We start from the raw sequence: 25,118 nt of genomic DNA, 5'->3' as shown, positions 1-25,118 counted from the left end.
ATTGGGACCTTAATTTCTCAAATCTTACTATGACTCTTTGTTCCAACGCTTATAAAACTTTAGAGTTCATGAAGTTACAGTGATTGTTGAGTTAAAAAGTTATTTGGTTCATTTAATTTCAATTATTGAGAAACATTTCCCATATCATATAAATATTGTAAATACTTTTGAGTATAGACTATCGTTTATTATGATTCACCATTCATTGAAAATAGTATAAGGTTTGTGTTTTTATTAAAACTTAGTTTGTTGTATGAGCTTGAAGAGACTTGAGATTATTTATTGGAGAAGCAACTGAGAAAAAAAATACTAGAACATTATTTAGTGAGAAATGTTAATAGAAAGTTAAGCATTAAAAGTAATATTAGGTTGTGAGAAAGTTCAGTATAAAGATATTGCATGCGTGCACCCTTTCCCCCATTACTTATGTATTCTATTGCACTAACATAGAAGGTAGGTTAGCATTGTATAGTTGAAACACTTGATTTTAAATTCGAAAGGTTTTATAAAATTGAACATCATCTGTCAGATGACAGTCCTTTCTTAGCTTTGTCTACTTATGTGTTCAACCATTTCAAACTTCTAATATTATCTACTTTAGAATTATTTAAAAAAATATTTGCAAAACACACGCACAATTAAGTGCCTTCTTTATATTTTCTTTTGTCTTGACAACAATTATACAAGTTTGTTCTCATGCACTATTCACAAATTACATTTACCTTGAATTTAACGTGTTCCGCTAAACTAATTTTTGAGGAATTATTTTTTCGCTTGTTAGTTTGTGCGGAGCTTGTGAAAATAAAGAATATTAATGCTTGTTTAATTTTCAAGAATATTTTTTTAATCTTTATTAATAATTATATAAATATTATTTTTTTATACAAAATCTTTAATAGTATTTTTTTTAGTTGTTTATGAGATTTATTTTTCACCATGTTTATGATCCTTTTTGAACATCAATTGAATTTCATAATTTTTATTTAAGTGAATCTAATAAAATAAGTTTTATGTATTGACTTAGCAAAAAATAGTTTAAAATTGTGTCCCAAAATTGAAACTATTAATATTTTAGAAGAATGATCACTTTGACTTTAACAACATAAATGATTAAATTGAATTTTTTTTAAAATAAAAAATTAAATTAAATATAATAATATAAAAAACATAAAGGACTACAAGTTTATTTTAACCTTATATATTTATTATATTTGTTTCCATTGAACATGATTGGGACTGTTCACATGTTAATTTGAATCAGATTTTGGGGAAAATGAAATTCAGACCAATCAATTTTCATGGGTTTGTATTAGTTTAAATTTTCCAAATCAATCCAATTAAGAATAAGTTGGTTTGGTTCGAATTCATCGAGTCTCCTACTATGCAAATGTGCAATTTATTTATTATTCTAAAGAAAAAAGTACCATGCTGTCATTAAAATGTGTAAATATATTTTGTTATAATTGACTTGCATCAACTAAATAATAACAAAAAATTACAAAAACCAATATATGATTATACCATAAAATTCCATGCATAACAATTAATAAAAAAAAATCACATTATTGATTTATTGGATTGGTTCTTGTTTATCTTGTTTGTAAATCACAAATCTAATATTCGAATCAATCACCATTAGATTTAATTGATTTGGATTGGGTTAAATCTCATTAGACTAAAAATCTGAACTAATTTATTGATTTGAATTGAATTCTTGGATTGGTTTGGTTGATCCAATCCGATTAACACCCTAAACCCAATGCTTCTTTTCTTTCCCAAAAGTGGTGGGTGCAATCCACATATGTGCAAAACAAACTAAGCAAACTGGAAAAAAGAGGACACAACCACTTTACAGTGCGTGTGCTTTAATAAACAGAATGAAACGTATTCCATAAGAAAATGGATTCGTATAAATGGCTATGATTAAAGCAAGATTCTGCTTTTTCTATTTTTAGTTGCAATTTTCTTTGTCAAGCCCTTAGTAAGAAGACTCACAACTAACTTGTTGCGAAAAGAGAAGAGCATCGGTGAATTGCAACAAGGATGAAGAGCATAAACTAATCACCCCATAGACATAGCTTGGGTCGTATTAAAGTCAAAACTCTTAAGAAATCAAATTATCGCATGTGTCTGTCTCATATATCAATACAACTAAAATAAAATTATGAGAATAATTGTTGATCTCTAACTCTCTTCAAAGTGGTATTCAAGGATTCAAATGCTTGCTTTGGGAAGCTAGAATATCCGATTAACCAACTCAAATTAAAAAGTATTGCTTTGGGAAGCATTACTTAATTTACCAACTTACATAACGGTGCTTTTTTTAACTAGTGTTATTTTAGGTGTGATTTATATAACGTTTTTGTAAGCATTATCTAAAATTACACACATGTTTAGATAGTCTTAATTGCTATCATTAAACAGGTGAATCAACTTAAAAGAGTTATTTTAACTTAATAAAAGGTTTTGGGTTTGAGTTTGAGTATGAATATGCAACTATGTTAAATATTTGAAGGGAGAATTTTGTCGTCCATAATAATTTTATTCAACTTAAATAAGATGGTCTCTATTAAAAATTACATGTAATCTATACCAAAAAAGATAGTCATATCTCTTATGCGCTTTTAAGGGATAACTGAAGCCAAAAAAAATGGTACTATGTGAAATACTTTTTAATATAGTAAAGTGTTTGACATTATGTGCACATTCTTTGGTGAAACATTCATTCTAGCTTTGTTGTTGTTATTGTTAGCAGTGGGTGGGTGGGTGAGAGTGGGGGTTAACATTTCGACCTTAAGGTGAGTTGTTTTGGGAGAAAATTTGGACAGAACATTGGTCGAATCCAATTCCAAAGACGCCAAGAGGCGATTTTGGTGGTGAGCTAATGATATATGGGCATGGACTCAATCCTAGACAACTCCTTGTGGTACTTGAATAATTGGGTCTAAGGGCCCTCGACCAAGTTTTGAGTTTTTGTTTGAATGTTGGTTTCATAACAGATTCGAACCCCACGAGTCCATGATAGCTCCCTTCTGTGCCTTATTATGTTCAATCAATGCTCTACCGTTTCTTTTATTTTTCTTCATTTTGGACACTATTTGATTCTAGCTAGCTAGTTCTTTCTAGTTTCTAATCAATTAAGCTCCCCTTGCTGGATTTGGCGGAATGCATGTTATTGTTGGATGGTTAAGTAGAGCCTAATTGGAAGATCTTTTATTAATGGGTTAGAAATCCAAGATAACGGGCTCTGTCATCACTTATATACCAAAAGAAATGCAGATGGTTTAACTATTTGATAATTTTTAATTAGATTTTTGAATTATTTTTTAATTAGGTTTTTTAATTTAGATTTGTTTTTGATTAAGTTTTTGTCGTTAACTTTCTTTAATGCAATTAACGGCAAACACCTAATTAAGAAATCAATACAAGTTCAATGTTTTTTACCCCAAAAATATAAAAAAAAATAAAAAAATTACCCAAATAATACAAAAGTAAAATTATTTGCTTAAATTATACAAAATATCGTTTGGGGGTGAGAAATTGATTTCTCACACCCCAATTTCACAAAACACAACTTTTTAAAAAATTGTTTCTCAATGTTGAGAAATCGGAAGCCAATGCAGTAATTTCTCATCATGCTTTTTTATTTTTTTTCATTTTTTTATAATCTTTTCTTTTTTATTTTTTAATTATATATTTATTTATTTTATTTTAAAAAAATTAAACTGTTTTTTGTTTCCTTTTACTTTCCAATTTTATCAATTTAATTTTAAAAAAAATATGAATTACTTAATTCCTTTAATAATTTTATGGGGGTGAGTTTTTGTATTTTTGTGTTCATGTTTATGCTTTTTATTGATCAAATAATGGTTTAGTCCCATAAATTTTATGTAGATGAATTTGATGGTATATATAATAATGCTTCAAAATTATGTCTGAAAATGCAAAAAAAAAAAAAAAAAAAAAAAAATTGGACTTGTGAATTCCTTTAATTGTTTCATGGGTGTAGTTTTTTTTTTCAATTTTGCTTATGTTTATGTTGTTTTTTTTTTTTTTGATCGAACAATAGTTAAATCTCTATAGATTTCATGCATATGAATTCAATGATATAACTTTCACATATAGGATATGTCTAAAAATATATGAAATTGTTGTTCTCCAAAATGCATAAAAATTAGTTTTTTTGACTTAGTAAATTCATTTAAGTTTGTCAAGGTGATCACTTTTTGCTTGATTTTGCTTCTGTTTACATTATTTGTTGTTCGGCCTATATTTTTCATCTAGATGAGTTCAATGATACAATTTTTATAAGTTGAATCTTCCTAAAAAAATCTTTCAAAATCGAGGTAAAAAAATTGCAATGCTTTATCTTTTGTCACTATAAATGAATGATCTTGAGTGCATCATTTTCTAACAACCCAACTTGAATTTTTTTAAATGTCAATATTAACTACATGTAATTATTAATAGTATTATTTTGTATTATTTAAGATGTCGTTACGTATAACATAGGTTTATGTAGTACATTAATAAGAGTAAATTGATATTCATAGTACACGACATTATATTTTACTTAAAAAAATTAATGTCGTTTGTTTTCATTGGTTTCACATATGTGAACTTGTCTATTTTTTGTTGGATTTTGACGAAGTTATCCATGTTTATGTAGCTAAAATTATTCATGGGGAACAATATATTGCTCTTCCTGAACCAACTCATTATAATTAAGTTTAAGATTTATTTGATTTATTGATTGGGAAGTGAGATTGTTAATAATGGATGTTGAAGAACTTCCCACAACTTATGTTGATGTTAATTTAAATATTATGTTCTATTGTTTGTAATTTAATTATTCTATTTCATGTAAATTTAATATTTTTTTAATTAAATCGAAGCTGTAGATTAAATACAAATTTTATTAACAATTAATTTAATTTAATTTAATTTAATTTATAGAAATAGTGAAACAATTTTATAAAAAATATGAAAATGAAAATAAAATGGAAGTCCACTAAAGAAAAAATAAAAAGCAAAAAAAAATAAGATTATAAAAGTGAAAAAAAAAAACATGTTGAGAAATCAGTGGATATGCCACCGATTTCCCAACATTGAGAAACAAAATTTTTCAAGTTATTTTTTGTTAAATTGAAATGTGAAAAACCGATTTACTCACCCTTAATTTTATTTTGTATTATTTCAATAAATAATTTTGTACTTGTATTATTTGAATAATTTTTTATTTTATTTATATTTTTGGGTAAAAAACTCTACAATTTGATGGATCCAATTGAAAAAAAAAATATATATATATATATAGAAGTCTAATTAAAATTTTAAATAATTCAAGGACTTACTGAGTAATTCTCAAATTCTTTTCAAGTATTCTTCTCGAGCCTTTAAAGGTTATTTATAATCCAGTATTGTTACCTCTCTAGGCGAATATTATTACCTCTTTAGGTTGTAAACTCATTATTCTCAACCTCTACATGTTTTTTAACTAGTATTCTCATATTTCACAAGCATCAATCCCCTAATTGCACTTTTAGTTTTCCCTTAAAGATTGTGTACCTAATGCAGCCCTTCTAAATAAAGTCTTCAATTAAACAATATTTTTCTATGATTTTTAATTTACTTTTAAGTTAATTAATAGGTCCCTAAACTATATAATTTTTTTTAATTAAGTCCAAAAATATTTTTTAGTTAAGTCTCTAAACTTTTATTTGTTTTTTAATTAAATCTTTATCGTTAATTCTATTTAATGGAGTTAAAGATAAAGACCTCATTAAAAAATAAATATAAATTTAAGGACGAGAAAAAAATATAATTTATGAACCTAATTAAAAATGATCAAAAAGTTCATAGATGTACAAATTCATTTAAACTTTTTGATATAATAAAATAAAAATAATATATGAGTGATTTTATATGTTTTAATCATGATATAAAAAATTTAATTATTTTAAAGGACTAAATTATATGTTTTAAGATAAAAAAATAATAATAATTAGACAAATAATATATACCTATGTGTAATCCTTAAATGAGTGATTTTATTTATCTTAATTTTTTAGATTAAATTAAAAAAATAAAATTATTTTTATAAAATGTTCAAACTAGTTTTTTCACCATATTTTTACTAATCTTTACTATTTTTGGAATTAGTCTCTTTTTTTTTTTAGTTAACAGCCTGGTCAGTGGATTGGTGTTTTTTTATTATTTATATAAGTCAGTAGATTGGTTTTCAATAAAACCAGCCAACCCAGTTTTTTAAACTATGATATAGTCTAATGGTCTAACCACAAAGTGATATATTGATTTATTTGCATTATAAATTTATAATGACAAGGAATATTCTAACAGATTCATTCAACAATACATACCACAACTAATATATCATTATCAACATTATCTAAAACCTAAATCGCATTAATCATTTCAATTTTCGCAAACAAAATCTCATAATTAATTGGTGTTTTGTGAATCTTCCATATGTATAGCGATATCAAAAGAAACATGTGAGAAAAATGAGGATATACCTATGTTCATTCAGTATTTTACAGACACAATTAACATGGAGCGTTTAAATGTTGTTCATTGGCAACGTTATTTTTTATTCGCGAATAGTTTTCACATGGCATGCTATGTTGGCAAGTTGGGTTATCGTAGAATTAAAGTCATTCTAATTATTACACTTTTACAAAGCCAAATCTCCGGACCAAACAAGGAAAAAGGGATTATTGATTGAGTGTTTGAATTATTATCTGTACCTTTCTTGTTGATAACAAATATAAGGCCAATATTTAAGAGATACACATGTGGTAATATTAATATGTATTGTGTAATCATTTACGACAATGATAATTAATTATAGCCACATATAATACGTGGGAGGAGGAGGGGTATCTGACCTTTTTTATCGCGTGGATGATGATGGATTTTGATTAATCTTTATCCTCCAAAAAGTTGAAACATGAGTTTCAAAAATGTTTTTTTTTTACCACCCATATTCGATAATCATCTTATCTAATTCTCACAAATTGCATGTATCAACTTGTGGTGTCGAATTTAAATTCAGAATTTAGTTATATAAAATACTCGGAATCAAAAGAATATTTTTATTGTTTTTAATAATTCTATCCTACTTTAGTTTATTTCCCTTAGAAAATACAAGTGGCCGGCCTATATTAAAATAGTAGACATCTAATTACTTAAAGTGAGCCAATAATGTAACTGCATTTTCAAAAATTTGAATTCAAAATCTTTAATCAAGTTAAAACAGTTTAATTAGTTTCCGTACATTTTTACTGGTAAAAAAATTATTGTTTTGTAAGAATTCAGAGCTGTGAAAATTGTTGCATGACTCATGTTATGAGCGCGCAGAATTTGGTATAGTACATGGTGTTATTTTAGATGTTTAATTCTTATAAATTGGTATAACCCCATTTGTTATGTAATTAATAGGAAATAATCGCTATGCTCCTCATAATATAAACACACTTGCTTCATCTCATAAATTATCTTGTGTTTGTGGGTGCGCATGTGTGTATTTACTCTGTTTTAGAATTCTGATTATTATTATTATTAACCGAAAGACATATTAGCATTTGCAAGTTGGTTAAAACACTCAAAGTAAATAAGGTATAATCATATATGTTATCACTTTCAAATTATAAAATGGAATTGTGTTTTTAAAATTACATATAAAGTTTAGAAAAAAATTTGCAGAAAGTTTAGAAAACAAATACGTTAGATTATATATGTTAAAAAACTATATTAGGTTTCACTATTTTTAAACAGTATGCTAAATTATCTGTAAGAATTAAATAAATAAACCACATATCTAGTTTATTTAAATATTTAAAATCTCAAGACATGTCATACTTTTTCTGTGGTGTCAATATAAAATTTTCTATTAAATTTCCGCTGAGTTTAAATCAAACAAAAAAAAAATGCTTAATGTTCAATATTCTATTTTTTTAACTTCTTTATTAATTAATAAACATAAGAAAAAATAATTATACATTAATAGCATAAATATTTTTATACAATCATCTAATCACATAATAACTTGTCTTTATAGCAATAAGGTTAGAACCTGTAAATATATCTAATTTGTTCAAAATTTTCACTACTAAAACCTAATTTTTTATGATGAGTGATGACATTTGTTTAGTAATATCTCTCATAGAATGCAAATATAAACTTGATTATAGTGTTCTAAATGCTTAATTATTTATTGAAATAAAAGACAAGTATATATTGTAGACTTTTTTTAGGTATTTTTGTCACATTTGAATATGCAAAAATTGTTAGAAATTTCATGTTTAAATATAAATTCATCTTAATGTGAATGAGAAGTTTAAGAGAAAATGTATGTTATTTCAATTTATTACTTATCTATAATTAACACGGTTGTCAAAATTAGATTTGTTTAGTGGAAGAATCAGAAATTCGCTTTGGTGGTAGAAATACGCATAGATCTTAGACAATGGTGTCCAATGTCAGGTGGTATGTACCTACAAACACTCTTTTTGAGGGAGAAAAGTAAGTAATGAGATTAGAATTAGTTCTATACATGTGAGCGTTTTACTTATATACCTAAATTTGGGCAAGAAAGTTAATTAAACATTTATAATCACATGACCTTCATGACTTGCCTTAAGGGTCACGCGTGTCATGCATGCCCCCTACTAAAGATATATGTCAGCATGTTGATAGTTCTTAGTTTGCTAGTAAGTCATGTTGAACATCGAAGGTCTTGATGATGCAAGATCACACCAAGATATGGTCCAAAATAAGATAAAAACAAGACAATTCATCTTATTAAATCGAAAAAGAATCAAGTAACTAGTTCAAAAGCCAAAAAAATCAGTGGAGCAAAACACCAATCAACTCAATGAAGAATCAACCAAAACTAAGTAAGAATAAAGAGCAAATGTGGTTCGAAAAAATGTTTTTATCATGATTTTTTACTCTAATGTATTTTTTAAATAAATAAAGGTTTTTATATTATATTAAATGCAGGAGAGTTTTGTGGAGCAAAATTATCTCCAATACTAGAAAATCATTTATTTTGGTCCCGATACATACTATTTCTATTTATTTATTTTTTACTTTCTATAAATACCATTTTTTTTTATCTCCTTTAGTCCCTCTCATCTAAATTTAGAGGGACTAAAATTGATTGAAAATATTATGTATATAAAGACTAAAATTGATTATTTTTAAGTACAAAGGCTAAAAAGTAAAATTTAAGCCATTATAAGGATAAATGAATAATTAAACTTAAAAAAAGCTTATATATCTTTTGTTATCTGATTTAGAGCCAATTGACTTAAAGCCCCGTTTATTCTTAATTATTTATAAAAGTTTTACTCTCTACATTTCTATTGGTTTGTTGCGGTTCCTAATTATTTTATAGGTTCAATTTTGAGATATTGTCTCTCTTCAAAAAATAAATATTGATATACTGTGGTTGTAAGAATATTTTACCATGTCAATAGTTGTAAGAACATTTATCAAGTCAATAATTTAGAAATAATTTTAAATATAATTTTTTAAGTGATTATTATAAATATTAATTATTTTAATTACTACAAATGGCAATTCATAATTATAAAATAGTTTAAAGTCATACAAATTGTAATTGAACTCTTATTTTATAGCTATGTTTGCAAGAATATAGCGTGAATAGGATTTGGCTTAAGTTTTACTCAACACTAACTAATGAATAATTTGTCTAAAAGACATAAACGGAAAGGTAAATATACTCAAATGGACATAAAAGAATAAACACGAAAAAGCACTCAATCATGTTGGTTTGCTTGATTATCTGAGTACATCACTGCATAATTTGCAAAACTTGAGCCATTATATGACAATAAAATGCCGTCCTTGCCTTGCTAAATAATTATCAATACAACGTCTTGTTCCCACGCCCCCTCTCCTTCTTTTTCTTCTCTTTTTAAAGCCGAATAAGACATTACAACTTATAATACTTGTAAACTGAAGTCTGTTGTTAACAACCACATGTTTTAGGTGAGGTTATGCCATCGACCCTCCTTACCAAAACCAGGTATTTAAAGCTTTGACTTATCATCCTGATCATTAGCATCGTCCCCCCCTTTTCTCTATGAAGCTTATTAGTATCATCAATTGCAAGGGATTACCTATTTATGTTTTGAATAATTCATTGTGTGACAATTTTAAAAGAATTCCAACAACACTCTCTTTAATATATTTCTTTTAATCAAGGAGTTATTGATCTGAGTAGAGTTAGATTTGACTTTCTTAAACAAAATATTATATTTGAGTTGGGGATGAAAAACATAATAATAAAAAAAGACATCACTAAAGTGTCAACTAAGTTCTTCAATTATTTAAATAAAATTAATAAATACGTATGTTGCACTAATAATATAACTATCAATATATTTCTTTTAACACACTATTATTAATTAATTAATTACACAAGTAAGACTCATTAAATAAAAAAGTGAGACCTAGAAATTTTGTAAAATATATCTTAACTAATAGTAAAGAGTGAGTTATAAAGTGTGAACAAGTATTTCTTACAATTTTATAAGGTATAACAAAGGAATGAGATGGGATGGTTTTCTGGTTGGCTATACATAAACTCCAAAGTATTTTGAATTAATTTTTTCATACTTAAAAAATTTCTATATATATATATATATTAAAAATATTTATTATGATAGTCAATAATTAATATTTGAGCATCAATTAAAATTTAAACTTTGGATAACTTAACTAATTGACGTGAGTTTCACTTGTATTAATCATTGTTGAATATGTAAATATTTATTTAAAAAGTATAATTATGTTTTTTTAAACTATCCATCTTAAAAATATTATTATACTAATTTGAAGTGTATTTTTGAAATGTATATAAAAAAGTGAAAATACAAATAATCATACACGAACGAATATCAATTCTTTTTATACTCAAAATAAAATATTATATACTCGTAGAATATTGGCACGCTGGTTTCACCTAATTATATAGGAGAAAGAAAAGAAAAAACAAACAGAAGTGAAAGAAAGGCATGCATGGACATGTACATGTTTGTTGATAAAAAATACAAAATGGGTTGACTCGTGACTCACTCATTCCTTCCACTCTCCACCAAACCCAACAACAAAACGACACGTAGCTTGGCCCCCTCCTTTTCCTTTTCCTTCTTCTCTCCATTTCCATGCCATGCATCCAATTCTCCAAACACCAATTCTCTCTCTCTCAATATATATATATACACACACATACCAAAACCAACTCTCCTCCTGTCTTGTTCGTTTCACTTTTCACTCACACAATTCTTCAAACACCTTGCACCAAAAAACAACGACAACTTCTTCCAGTGCATGGAACTCCGGCGACATCGGTGGCGCCGCTAGTAATTAATAATGGCTTCCACAGTCGCTTCCGCGATGGCTTCCACCTCCGCCGCCGAGCCCGACCCCGATGCGGCGGCGAGGAAGCGCTACGAGGGCCTTCTCACAGTTCGCACGCGTGCCATCAAAGGCAAAGGCGCGTGGTACTGGGCCCACCTCGAGCCCATGCTGCTGAACAACGCCGTCAAGCTCAAATGCTCCCTCTGCGACTCTCTCTTCTCCGCTTCCAACCCTTCCCGAACCGCTTCCGAGCATCTCAAGCGTGGCGCGTGCCCCAATTTCAACCACTCTTCGTTGCCTTCACCTTCTCCTATTTCCACTGTCCTCTCTCATTCCCATTCCAACAACGGCAGAAAGAGAACCTCCACCTCAACCTCAAACTCTCCGAACCAGGACCACTCTGTTCAGCATTTGGTGTTGTCTGGTGGAAAAGATGATTTGTGTGCTCTCGCTGTTTTCGAGGACAGTGTCAAGAAGCTCAAGAGTCCTAGGAACTTGTCGCATGTTGCTCCTCCTGAGTTGACCAAGGACCAGGTTAACTCTGCTGTTGAATTGCTGGCAGATTGGTTCTACGAGTCTTGTGGCTCTGTGCCTCTCTCTGCTCTTGAACACCCAAAGTTTCAATCTTTTCTCACCCAGCTGGGTTTGCCGGTGACTCTGTTAAGACGAGAGATATATGGGTCTAGGCTCGATGATAGGTTCGGATTGGCCAAGGCTGAGTCCGAAACTAGAATGAGAGACGCTATGTTTTTTCAAGTGGGGTGTGATGGTTGGAAGGGGGAGGATGGTGTGGTGAAGTTTATAGTGAATCTTCCCAATGGTACTAGCGTGTTCAACAAGGTGGTGTTTGGTGGTGGTGGAGGAGTGGTGTCTTCTAAGTATGCTGAGGAGATTTTGTGGGAGTTGGTGAGTGGCGTTTGTGGGAGTGATGTGCAGAGGTGTGTGGGGGTAGTTGCAGACAGGTTTAAGGGGAAGGCGTTGAGGAACTTGGAGGTTCAGAACCATTGGATGGTGAATGTTGCTTGTCAGGTTCAGGGGTTCATGGGTTTGATCAAAGATTTCAGCATCGGTCTACCACTTTTCAGTGTTGTCACTGAGAATTGTCTCAAGGTTGCTAATTTCATCAACACTGAGTCTCAGGTTAGGAGTAGTTTCCTCAGGTACAGGATGCAGGAGCTGGAATGTGCTGGGCTGGTACGAGTTCCGTCTCCGAAATGTCATGTGTTGAAGGACTTTGCAGCATCTGTGTTTCCAATGCTGGAGGACATCCTGAGCTGTGCTGCAGTGATCCAAATGGTGGTGTTGGAGGACACGTTTAAGGTGGCGTGTATGGAGGATCCACTGGCCAGAGAGGTTGCTGGAATTGTTCAGAGTGAGGGGTTTTGGAATGAACTGGAGGCGGTTTATTCGCTGGTGAAGCTAATCAGAGGAGTGGTTCAGGACATTGGGGCGGAGAGGCCATTGATTGGTCGGTGCTTGCCTCTTTGGGAGGAGGTTAGAACCAAGGTGGTGAAGGAGTGGTGTGTTAAGTACAGTGTTGCGGAAGCACCTGTGGTGGAAATACTTGAGAAACGGTTCAGGAAGAATTATCACCCTGCATGGTCTGCTGCATTCATACTTGATCCACTTTACTTGGTTAAAGATGCAAGTGGAAAGTACCTTCCTCCGTTCAATTGCTTAACTCGTGAACAAGAGAAAGATGTAGATAAGTTATTGACAAGGCTGGCTTCGCGAGAAGAAGCTCATGTTGTGTTGATGGAGCTCATGAAGTGGAGATCAGAAGGGCTTGACCCACTTTATGCACAGGCTGTGCAGATGAAACAACGAGACCCGGTTACCGGGAAGATGAAGGTTGCAAATCCACTCAGCAGTAGACTTGTTTGGGAAACTTGCCTCAGCGAGTTTAAATCCCTTGGGAAGCTTGCAGTGAGGCTCATTTTTCTGCATGGAACCTCAAGTGGATTTAAGAGTAATTGTTCTTTCATCAGGAAGATTTCTGCAAATAAGCACTCCAGAGTTTCCTTGGAAAGAGCTCTGAAAGTGGTGTATATTGCAGCTCATGCCAAGCTTGAAAGACGAGACTTTTCCAATGAGGAAGAGAAGGAAGCAGAACTGCTTGCCAGGGAAGGTAGTGATGATGGTATGCTGGCTGAGGTCTTTGCTGATGCACCCCTGCTGTAATGTGCCACTTTTCAACCCCTATAGAATTCTGTAATTTTAGGATTTATCATATTTTTTTTCCAGAGCTGTTCTATTATTTCCCTTATTCCACGTGAAAAATATTTTGTGACTTGTGATTGAAACAAAAAAGGATATTGGAAGACACCTGACTGTTATGTCATCTTTTATTCAAATGAATCATCTCCATTTTCCCCATCTTTTATTTGGATTGCTTAGGTTTGTAAAGGAGGAACAATTGCTCGTTAATTAGCATAACAACAATTCAGGGAAGAGGATGGCATAAAGCCTCTACTTGAATAATTTGTAATGAGAATTGTTTTGAGCCATATTCTAAAATTAATTTATAATTTATGATAACTTTTAAAGCTAAGCTTCATTAGATCTTGCCAATGAGACTGTATAAAATTGCTCACAGTGAACTAAGTCCAAGTTCAGTCTCCACCTCGTCTGTGAAAATCGAAGTACTAATTGCCAGAAATATTCACTACTAAAACATGAATTAGATCAGTTGAATTACTGAGCCATAGTCTCAGCATCTCTCTGGATTAATTATTATCGTTAAATTTCTGTGGATCTGTTGAAACTGATATGATGTTGATGCCAAGCACTGAAGCAAGATATTAAGAAATTTAAAGCAAACTGAATTGGGGGTCTGTATAAAAAAACACAACCACAGTAGGAAATATTGTGGCTGGAGCAATTTCCTCTTTTTGCGTTAAAAGACCATTTTGTCTGTGGAGGAAGCTATTAACTTAATGTCCTCATTTGAAAGTGGAAAAAGCATCCTACAATAGTCAATGACTTTTGTATACGCATCTAATTGATGCTTAATGTCTTGATATGACATTACACTCTGCATAGTCTAGATTCTGGTTGTCCTGATCAATTGTTTGAGTAGAACAAGATGAAATATCTTACAGTTTGACCAACTGACCTTTATCACATCCAAAGACCATAGTTTTCAAGTTTAGTTTCCGAAGTCAGTTGACCAAAAGATCCAATTGCTCGATATAGGATTTTGAGGTACACATAGGTTCTTTACCAAAAAAAAAAAACTTTCTTCGTGTTTGTCAAGTTCTGAACTACTTCAACAATGACGCACTAGCTAGTTGGACTTACCCCTAAAGTTTTGAATTTTGATTGACAAAGAAGGGCATATATCAGCAATTATTCATATTTTGTTCAAAGAGAATTCTCGTGTTCTTACTTATTACCATCAGATGAAACATTTCGCATTCAGTAAATCAGTTAACATCATTCCATGAGTCAACAGATATTAAGAATAGGAACCAGTGTGAGCCGGCAACTAAGCATAAATCCACTTTCAAGAATTCTCAAATTCCAACTTCCAAGTGCAAGAATTTCTGAACAATATTTGTTATTTCTTAGTCTCTCTTTTTCTGAAAAGACTGTTTATACATGTGATTGCTTCCCTATTGTGAAGGGGAAACTTGTCGCAAGCCAGTTTTTGGCCTCACCGTCTAAAGTTGATACAAGTATAGGATTCTTCTATTTCCAACATTTCACAACATTCTCACACTACCATCCCCTTCTAATTTCTTTTGAAGTTCTAAAAAGAAAAAAAATATATCAACAGGAATAATCCTAGTAATGTTCCATCATAACGAAAGATTATATAATTCTGTTAGTATATGATTCTGTTATCGCAGTTCTGTTAATCAAGAATTTTTCTATCAAAATGCTCTGAAAGACTAAATCAATGAAGAAAACTGCTGAAATTCATAATATTTACGTCGTTATGGAAACACATCTAGCTCACAGAATATATGATTTACACATGCCAGTATATGTTCTTGTTAGATGAAGTTTTCGTCATGTAGAAGGAAACTACAAAATGACCCAACAGTGGCAAGCAGGCCCCCAAAAATGAAATGTTACTTTTTTGCTGCAGAGGTGGAATTGCTTGAAGCAGTAGGGTGGGTGGCAAACCGGACTTGGTCATGACGTGGGTCAACCTCGGAAGAACATGAGAAAGAAAGAATCTTTGTTGCCGCAGAGGCACTTCTTCTTATAGATAAATCCGGCATAATCTACTGGAGTGTTTGTTTCTGACAAAATGGTGAGGTCCACCATGGAGGAAGTGGCTGTCCATGTCACACTGCTTTGGTTGTCATGGTCAAAGAAAAGTGAGGTATGAGTGGCCATCCTTTACATCAATCCACTCTCTGTTTCTGTGTGTATTATTGTTTTGGCTTAAGCTAATGTCCCACAACCACAACCCCCCTTGGTTTTCAAAACCATTAATTTTTGTGATAATATATGCTTTTTCAAATGGGGGCCTGATGTTAACTGTTTATCTTAACGTTGAAAATTGTATGTAGGTTTGCAGAATGAACCGTTTGGCTTACCATGATTGCTAAAAAGTCTAGGGGAAAGTTGAAACAAGGAAGGAGTGTAGGGAAAGAAAAACAAAGGGAAAGCAAGGAGGCCTGTCGGCATAAGGTGGTGCATAATAGGGCTCAGGTGAGGGGATAATATTGAAATATGCTACATAAATAATAAAAGCATTTTTTGCATGAATGATATTGTTTAGGGGATATTTCTTGTTTTTAACCATGAACAGTAGGCTGGTAGTTCTAGACTTGTGGTGGTGATGATATCTCAATCTCATAATATCATTCTTTACTCTTCTTGTCATAGTCATATCATACGTACATGAGTCCATTTTTTATGTCATACTTTTGCAAACTTGAGAAATTGATGTAACCGTATTCTGACATATGACGCATACCATCAATTTAATGCATGTAGTCTCCACTTGCCAATAATTAAATAAATTCTTTACCATATATGTTGGATGAAAATGGAACTATGCTGACCTCTCCATTCGTGGATACAGTGCTTTCAGAAATATCCTGTGCATGCATGAGGCAACCTTTAATGAATTTATCTCCCAACGTTTCAGAGATTATAAAAAAGGCATGTGCATGTTAGAATTTCTCCTCACACCTGAATGAAGGTTGGAAATTATGGAAGTTACTGTGCCTCCTTAAATCACTGGCAAATATTCAAATACGGATGTGAATGAAAAAGTTATGTTGGCTGACTGAACTCATTAGTAGATTAGAATACTGTATTGCTGATTTGATAATTGATTTAACATTGTAATCAATTTGGTGTAGAGACGGTGGATCATGTCGGCAAAGGAAAGCAATTCTGACTGCCTACCAACTCAAAGGTATTTGTGTTTTTATTATTATTTTTTAAATTTTCCTTTTATTTTTGTTAGTTCTTAATTTTCCTTTGCTTGTGTGGTATAATTTCATTTTTCATTACAGACTGGGTCTTGTATTAGAGAGCAGAATGTGATGATTGGCACAGGAACATGGACGTCTTTTTTGCAAGAGTCTTCATATTTGTCATGTTCCCTCATGATTAATCTTCTTTTTCAATGCCTCTTTTTCTTCCTCCTACTTAACACAATCCTTCTTGTTTCAAATTTGGGTATGGTGCTAGGTGGGCCATACTTTTATTTATAGAGAGAACCAAAGTTCAAATCTTGCATAAGGTAATTGTTGTTGGCGAGGCTTCCTAGTCGAGGCAGTGCTCGAGGGGTTTAGTCAAACTTGTAGGAATACTTGGCAAAATAAATATTGAAGAAGGGAAGATACATGTATGTATGTATTGTATAATTTCAGTGATATGTTCTAGTATTTTGACACCTAAAAGTATTCCATTTTTTTTTCGTTATTGCTCTTCATTAACAAAGGTAAAAGGAGCTTTTTACTTATCATGTTTCTGGTGATCATGGAAGTGATCATGAAAGAGTTAAGTATGGGAACCGTTGGAATCACGCACGCTGTTCTAGAGATGCAAATTATGGGGTTTTAGACACAGTTGATATTCCCTACCTGTATTTATAATGCTAATCACCTGCAACAATAACAAAATCTTGTCTCACAAGATAATGTTAGCTATATGAATCACAAGACAATATTCGACATGGTTAAAAATCAAAATTTCTAGAGTATTATTAAGCCTAAGCCAGAGATCTCTCATGATGATTTTTTTTTCTCATGTCTTTTTTGGTAAACTCTCTTCTCCTTTCCACAAGACTAAAAATTATGCAATCACTTTTTTAACTTGTGCTTCTTGTAGCTTTTTTATATATATTTGAACTACCTTAATGACTGTCATGTTTTTATTTTTATTTTCAAAGGGTGTTACATTAATATTTTCTCGTATATAGTTATTATGTATTTTATTATCTTTTGTATGATCACACATTCATCTTATGATGCAAATCAACCGATAAGCAAACAAACTTTGGACTTTATAGTAGTATTTTGTTAGATTTGAAATTAAATGTGTTATGATGACAGTGATTGAATGTAAGTCCAAATTCATCTAGGTTTTGCTTTTCTATCAACCAGCCCTAGGCTCCCCCTTCCCCCTTCAAACAAAATCTGAAACAATGAAACTCCCCAACCCATGTTCATCTTTGTTTATATTTGTGCTACAATGGGCTAAAAGTGATTAGAGAGAGATGTGAATGAGATGCAATTTGGATCAAACACTTGCTACTAATTTGGAAATTTTATATACTCCATTGCTACCAATTGATTGGAGTGTTTCATTTTATTTTTTTAAGCTTTAGTGCTTGTTTAGTTTCTTAAAGTCATCGGGACTTTCCCACCTCAAAAATATTTTTCCTTTCATATTTTGTGCATGGGAAACCAAATTTTGGCACTATTGCGGGGTGAGAAAACAAGCAAACAAACAGACACACCGTTCGTAAAGCTCTTCACTGATAATTTTGTTTCAAGAAAAAAGAAAAGAAAAATTCCAATAATGATGCTGCAAATATAGTAGTGTTCAAATGCTTAATTATTTAGACATGACATGTTTTGCTTTTAAATAGGCAGACAAGGGAGTTAGCTTTATTTTATTATTTTGTTATTTTGTTCGTAACTACTTCAGCTAATTTGGATGTATAGTAGGTTGAGTTTGTTTCAAGGAAAGTTGCTTCTTTTTTTTTGGTTTGGAGTGGAAAGTTTCGACTAAACGTATTTTCCATTTAATGTATGAGGAAATTGTTATATCAATTTTTTATTGGAAAACGTACCATGTCTTGCAAAATTATTGGAGTTTTTTCTCTCTTAAAAAAACCTAAATAATATTTTCAATGAAATTATTTTGCTAATTTTCCCAAAAAAATTACTGAAAGTTGGGTCATTAGACTGAAGCATTTTTTGTATGGAAAATAAATGGTCAATTTAGTCTAATATTTGAATTTGTAACTCACTATTTTAGTCTTAGAAACAAAGAAAAACTTAAATAAGTCTTCAATGTTTTTAAGGTTTTATTTAAGTCCCAGAAAGTAACATGTTTTTCTCATTTTGGTCTCTAAACTAATGTTATTGTTACTATTTAAGTCTCCAAAATGAGAAAAAAAATTCAGAGATTGATTATGCCTGAAGTTTGTGTTTGCCAAATACGTCACAGGGAAAGAAATGTCACGATTCTGGGGCTCATACTGAATTCCAATCGAGGATATCTCAATTGTATGGTTTTTGTTTTTGGTCTAACTAGCTATTTGGTTTCAAAGAAATCAAGTATCAATTTCATATAGTACGAAACAATGACATGATATCATACTATTCTCAACTAACAATTATAATTAACTCGGTTAATAATTCATCATCTCCCAATCCTCCTTTTTTATCTGTTTTAAGCAAAACTAACAAGTGGTTGATGAAAGTGGCACTAGGCTAGGCTTTGATATCTTAAGCATAATAATTAGGTTCGAATCCTGATTCATAAATATGAAAAATTCTTGTTAGAAGGGGGCAACAATGCTAGCAGATCTTTTGGTAGAGATTTAAAATTGTTGATGAAGGGCTGAGGATACTCCTATGTAATAATATGCGCCAAAAATAAAATCTGCCTTAAGCAAATAATCCAACTGGATAGACATTTCCCATAATTAATGGCAGAACTGATTATAACTTGTCAAATTAACTGCATGCAATTGTTATTTTACTGCTTTTCACTTGTTAGGAGACTTACTTTAAGTACAAGGCATTATATATTTGCCATTTCTATCACATGGTATGTAATTACTTTTGCAGTTTCCACTTAACGCTTGACCCTACAAACATTGCCAAGACAAATTCTCTCTGCATAAGATTTCTTTCTTTTCTCATCCTGTCTTCTCTGATTCCCCCACCAATCTTTGCCATAATTGGCTCTTGTATAAGTGGCCCCGATTTAATTTGAAAAGAAAAATTTAGGAAATAATGGTGGTACCATATACTATTATTTCTTTATTACACATAGACCCTCAAATTTTACATTGATTATTACATGAGAGGATGGGTCCTAGCATATTGGACAACAGACAGACTAATACATAAAAAGGGGATGGGGAGCTAACAATTTAAGGGTGCACACATGATATCACCAATCAGCAAGATTTTTAATACTCAATAAGGTTAGACTACTTTGGGAAAGTGAAACAACCAATAATCATTCGCACTTGATAGCTAACTATACCCTCAATCTGAAAGCAATGGATGGAGATCTTATAACGACACATAGTTCTTCATCCCAAGATAATGCTGTGTTCCAAATTTTTATTTTTTTTTCATCTTGCTATAAACAATTCAAGAAGGTTCGAGCTCAAGGATAATACAGCTAGCTTAGCATAAAAGGAGAAAATAAAAAAGACATTAACATTTAGAAGGGAAATTCCGCTTTAATAATGAATTCTTGTCGTTTTTACAAGTTAGAACTTAACTCTCAGAAGAAAGAACAAATTAAAGTAATGTAGCCATCAAATTTCCGTTATACCTTACCTATAATGATTCTTATATCGTGTGTGATCATTACGAAGCTTCATGTTACTTATCTATAGCTTCCTCAATTTCTTTCATAGCATTCCTCTCTATTTCCATAATTACTGTTTTACATCTCAAACAATATTGGGTACTTCAACTGACCCCCCCCACACACACACATATATATAAACTAGATAATTTCAAAAGGTCTAAAGTCACCTAATTAACCATATGATGCTAAGATGCTTAGTTTTAATGTGTATTATATATAGTTTGAAGTCTTCCATAAGTGCACATTACAGTAACCTATTTTGTACTCATGATAACATGTGTAAATAAACTTTTAATTAATTGATTTTCAAAATTTATTATAATTTTCTGCAATAAACTCCAAGCTAGTGGGGATTTTAACAAAGTTAACGACAGATATGATGAGTTTCAATAAAATCATTTGTACTTAATTTTATTAAAATACAATCATTCATATCAGACACGGAAACCCTTTCTTCGAGCTCGTGTTAAATAAAAACTTTGCGAACAAATATTATTGCACTACTTTGTGCGAATTTCATAGCTTTAAGCCTTTAACTACAACTTCCAGTTGTCGAGAAGTTGTATGATTAAGAGAAGAGATAATCACGGATCTTGTTTTTCGTTGAAAAAATACACTTTCAAGCATTGACCTAGCCCTGAAGCCCCACTTAAACTCAAAATCGGAAGCTTGATTAGTGAAAGGTGAAATAAGTTAATTTAATTATACATCTGTTTAGTTTTGTAAGTGATAAAAAAAATTATACAATTGTTTACTAATTTTTGCATAATTTATTTATTTTTAACAATTTTTTTTAATGTATACCAATAAAATTAGTCAATAAAAGAATTTTCTTTTTTATCTTATTACAAAGTGTAATCTGTTGACTAAAACATTAAATAAATGTTATGTCTCTTTTCAATATTGTAACTCGTGACTACGATGCTTACAATTGTATATTTACATGATTCGGAAATTATAATAATTTTCTATCAATCCAATGTTGACACTAATTTGTATGAGATTTGAAAAATAAAACTTTTTTCCATCCAAGAAATTAGGATTTAACAATTAGATATTAACAAAGCCAAATAAAAAATTGTTTATATAATAACTAAATTTTAATGAAATATAATATTTAGATAAAATTACTATTCACTTTGTAATTTTAAAAAGTTAGGAGATAAAATTGATTATATAAACTTTAATTTGATAAATATAACATTCAGATAAGATTTCTTAAAAGATATATTACTATTGATTTTATAAATAAAAAAGTTAATGGATAAAACTAATTATACTATAATTTTAGTTTAATAAAATATAATATTCAGTTATAAATCAGATTTTTATTGAATAAAAAATAAAATTTTATTAAAATAAACAAATAATAACCTATTAATTTTTTAATTTAAAAAAATAAAATCAAGGGGGGCTAAGGCCCCCCACGGCCCAACGTCCGTCTGCCCCTGTCACAAATTAAACTAAATAGTTTATGAAATTCAACTAGAAAAAATAGTGAACTTAAATTAAGTTAAACATAAATTAAAAATTAATTTGTATACAACTTAACATATATAACTTATTAGATTACAACTGAACTTAATCAATTCTTATTATGTTGAATTTGAGACAGGTTTAATTCAACTTATATAATTCGATCTTGATTGCTTTTGGTTAGTGAACAAGTATCATTGTAAATCATACTCAAAGGCTCAAAGCTTGTGACATATTTTACCAAACAAAATTTTTTTTTAAAAAAAAAGACAAAACCAAGCGTTGACTCAGCTTCTGTGTGGCATGCCCATCTGGCCATCTACTATCTAGTACCACCTAAAAATATTTTTCCCTATTAAATTACAACAAAAATAGTAAGGAAATTAAAAAAAAAAAAACAAAGGAGAGGTCCAAAACACTAAGAATTATAGACATGTCAAAAACCCACAAGAGCTAATCGGCTACTATACCTAGAACTCACAAAGAGGGAAACCAGAAACATATAAAAGTAACGTTAGCTATGCTCTGTCTTCTTCTTCTTCTTTTTTAAATCCATTCTTAATTAGTTAAACGATTCAAGAAGCTTAAAGTTCAGCGAGAAGAATAGAAAGGAGGGAATAAAAAAAAGTTATAAATTGATAAAGGAAAATTCTATGTAAATAATGAATATTTTTGTCGTTTTAGTTAGAACTTAACTTTCAAAAGAGAGAAAAATTAACGGAGTAATCAAATCCCCCGTTTACCTTGCCTAATAATGCTTATCGTGTATGATCATTACAAACTTTCTCTGCTTCTTTATTTTTATTTTTATTGTTATAATTCGAATTCCCAAAAGATATCATTGTGCTCGATTTCGTATGAAAATAACATATATTCCATCGGCCACTTTAAACGTCCTGAAGCTCCACCTAATCATATGCTAATGTTCTCATGTTTACTTGTTTCATTATAGTTTGTAATCTTATCCACATATCCAAGCTTGTCATTTTTGTTCATTATACATTACTTAACCTAGCTATTCTATAATCATGACCTCATGTGCAATATTTTTTTCTTCATATTTTATTCTGTCTACTTTCACAACGTTGCAATCAACTCCAAGCTGCAGTGGATTTTAGCAAAGTTGAGGACATTACATGATAAACTCCAATAAAGTAGTTTTGCATTTCACTTAAATTAATATGTTTTAGAAGCTGCGTGATTAAATTTCTAAACCTCTTGAGTTAAAGTCGAATAATTGTTGTTGTAGTATATAAAAGTACAACTGTTCACATTTTTCATTCATCATCATGTATTGCTTTAATCTATATATGTACGTTTAACTCTCATTGCTTTACCTCCAAACTCCTTTTTCTTTTTCTTTTTTTGCATTTCTAAACTTCTAGTTGAGAAATAGCTGCATGATTAAAAGAAAGCGAAATCACGGATCTTGTTTTTGGTTCAAAAAATACAGGTTGTTGATCAAGCATTATAGCCTAACCCTGAGGCCCCATTTAAAGACCAAATTTTAGACCAATTTTTTTAAAAAATAACTACTTTTCATCATAAAAGTATAACGCGACAAAGTGATAAACAAATTACGACAAGAAAATGTTAATAATTTGAGGCCAAAGATTTTGTATTACAAAAATTGTCATCAGAAAACAAAGGCTTTTTTTTTTTAGAAAAGGACGATAGTGAGAGCTAACTTCTAAACAACTTTAGCTTTTTAAAACCTTCATGAAAGCTTGGTTGCTACGCAGAACATTTTGTTGCATTATTGGTGCAATTGTCAACTTACGTTTGTATTCTTCATCCAAACTAACAAAAACAACTCTCCTGCCAACAAAACATTAAAAATTTAGAGAGAAAAAACAAACATAACAAAAAGTGAAATTAAACAAAACTCTAATTAATTAAGAACAAAAAGATCACTCGTATCTATAGGAACAATGCTTGCGTATCTGTTCATCATATTAATTTTTATTAATTGGAGCCATTAAGTTTGATCGGATAATGTAGTACCCAGAGGTGTACCATGGATTTGGAAGTTTACATGGATATATCGAACAGATTCAAGGTGAAAATGTAATTTACAGCGGATAAATTAATAATCATGACTTAATTAAAGACGGGTGTCTAAATTCTAATCCATTTGTTAACTCGAGATGTCCAAACCTACTTGATTTTTCAAGATACATAATCATCAATTTAATATTCTTCCCATAATAAATATATACCATAATAAATATATACGTTATCCCTTCATTGTCAAATTTTAATAGAGTCTTCCCATGTCATTTTCTTTTACAACAAATTAGTCCTTGGTCCTCAAAACGATCAAGATCAATATTGTTAAAATCTAATATTCTAGGATGATTTGATACATTTATTATTGTCATAATGTATTTTTAGAACATTAAAATTAAAGGCAACTAAATTTATTATATTATTATAATATAGTGCCACCACTGATGTTTATTTTAGAAATATAATAAAAAAATTATGTAAAATATGATCATGAAAAATGAGATCAAGAGCCAGTAGTCTCTTTTTTTATAAAAGCCAGTAGTCTCTAATCCAATTATGCAAAGAAAGTGTATAAAACCTAACTGTAAATACATTCATTAATCAATAAATAGCTGTAAAAATTACTAAACATCTTAACAATATTCTTGTTACCCCTTTTAATTAAGTAGAAAACTGACGACTGTAAAATTTATGGGCTAATTGATTTTATTTAGTAATGGTGTTAATAACAAAAGTGATCGTGTTAATAGTAGCTCCCAAGATCTGGAACAGACCAACCCTTCCAAGCCCAAACTGAAAATCCAAAAAGAAACCAAACACTGATTTAAAACTATAAATATGGACATCTTGACAAAAATATTAGGCAATTACTATTTTCACTCCCCTTTATACTAATGCACTCCCCTATAGAAACATGAGACGTGATCAAAGTATGAATATGATGGAGGGTATGCCTGAATGGATTTCAATCTCACGTTAATAAAGAAAATATGATAATATCATGTTACAAGGAATTGCAAAATTATTATAGTAGAACCTGTTGGAAATTTTCTATATATATATAAAAAAAGAACCTGTTGAAAATTATATTAACTATTGTAGAAATCCTATTTTTTGTAACAATTATACTAATTTATTTCAAATTTCAATGGCTATTTTTGTTGTTGTTAATCAATGGCTAATTTTAA

At 30.5% G+C, this 25,118-nt stretch overlaps 1 protein-coding gene across 1 annotated transcript; it reads left to right on the top strand.

Moving 5' to 3' along the window:
• The first annotated feature begins 11,240 nt into the window (after positions 1–11,240).
• Positions 11,241–13,795, top strand: LOC114372069. The gene has a single exon (XM_028329462.1). The coding sequence runs from the start codon at positions 11,425–11,427 to the stop codon at positions 13,591–13,593; it is 2,169 nt and encodes a 722-aa protein (XP_028185263.1). The 5' UTR covers positions 11,241–11,424; the 3' UTR covers positions 13,594–13,795.
• Positions 13,796–25,118: the final 11,323 nt, after the last annotated feature.

Source organism: Glycine soja, chromosome 10, assembly GCF_004193775.1.
Source record: "Glycine soja cultivar W05 chromosome 10, ASM419377v2, whole genome shotgun sequence".
Taxonomy (NCBI): domain Eukaryota; kingdom Viridiplantae; phylum Streptophyta; class Magnoliopsida; order Fabales; family Fabaceae; genus Glycine; species Glycine soja.
This window is presented reverse-complemented; position numbering and strand designations above follow the sequence as displayed.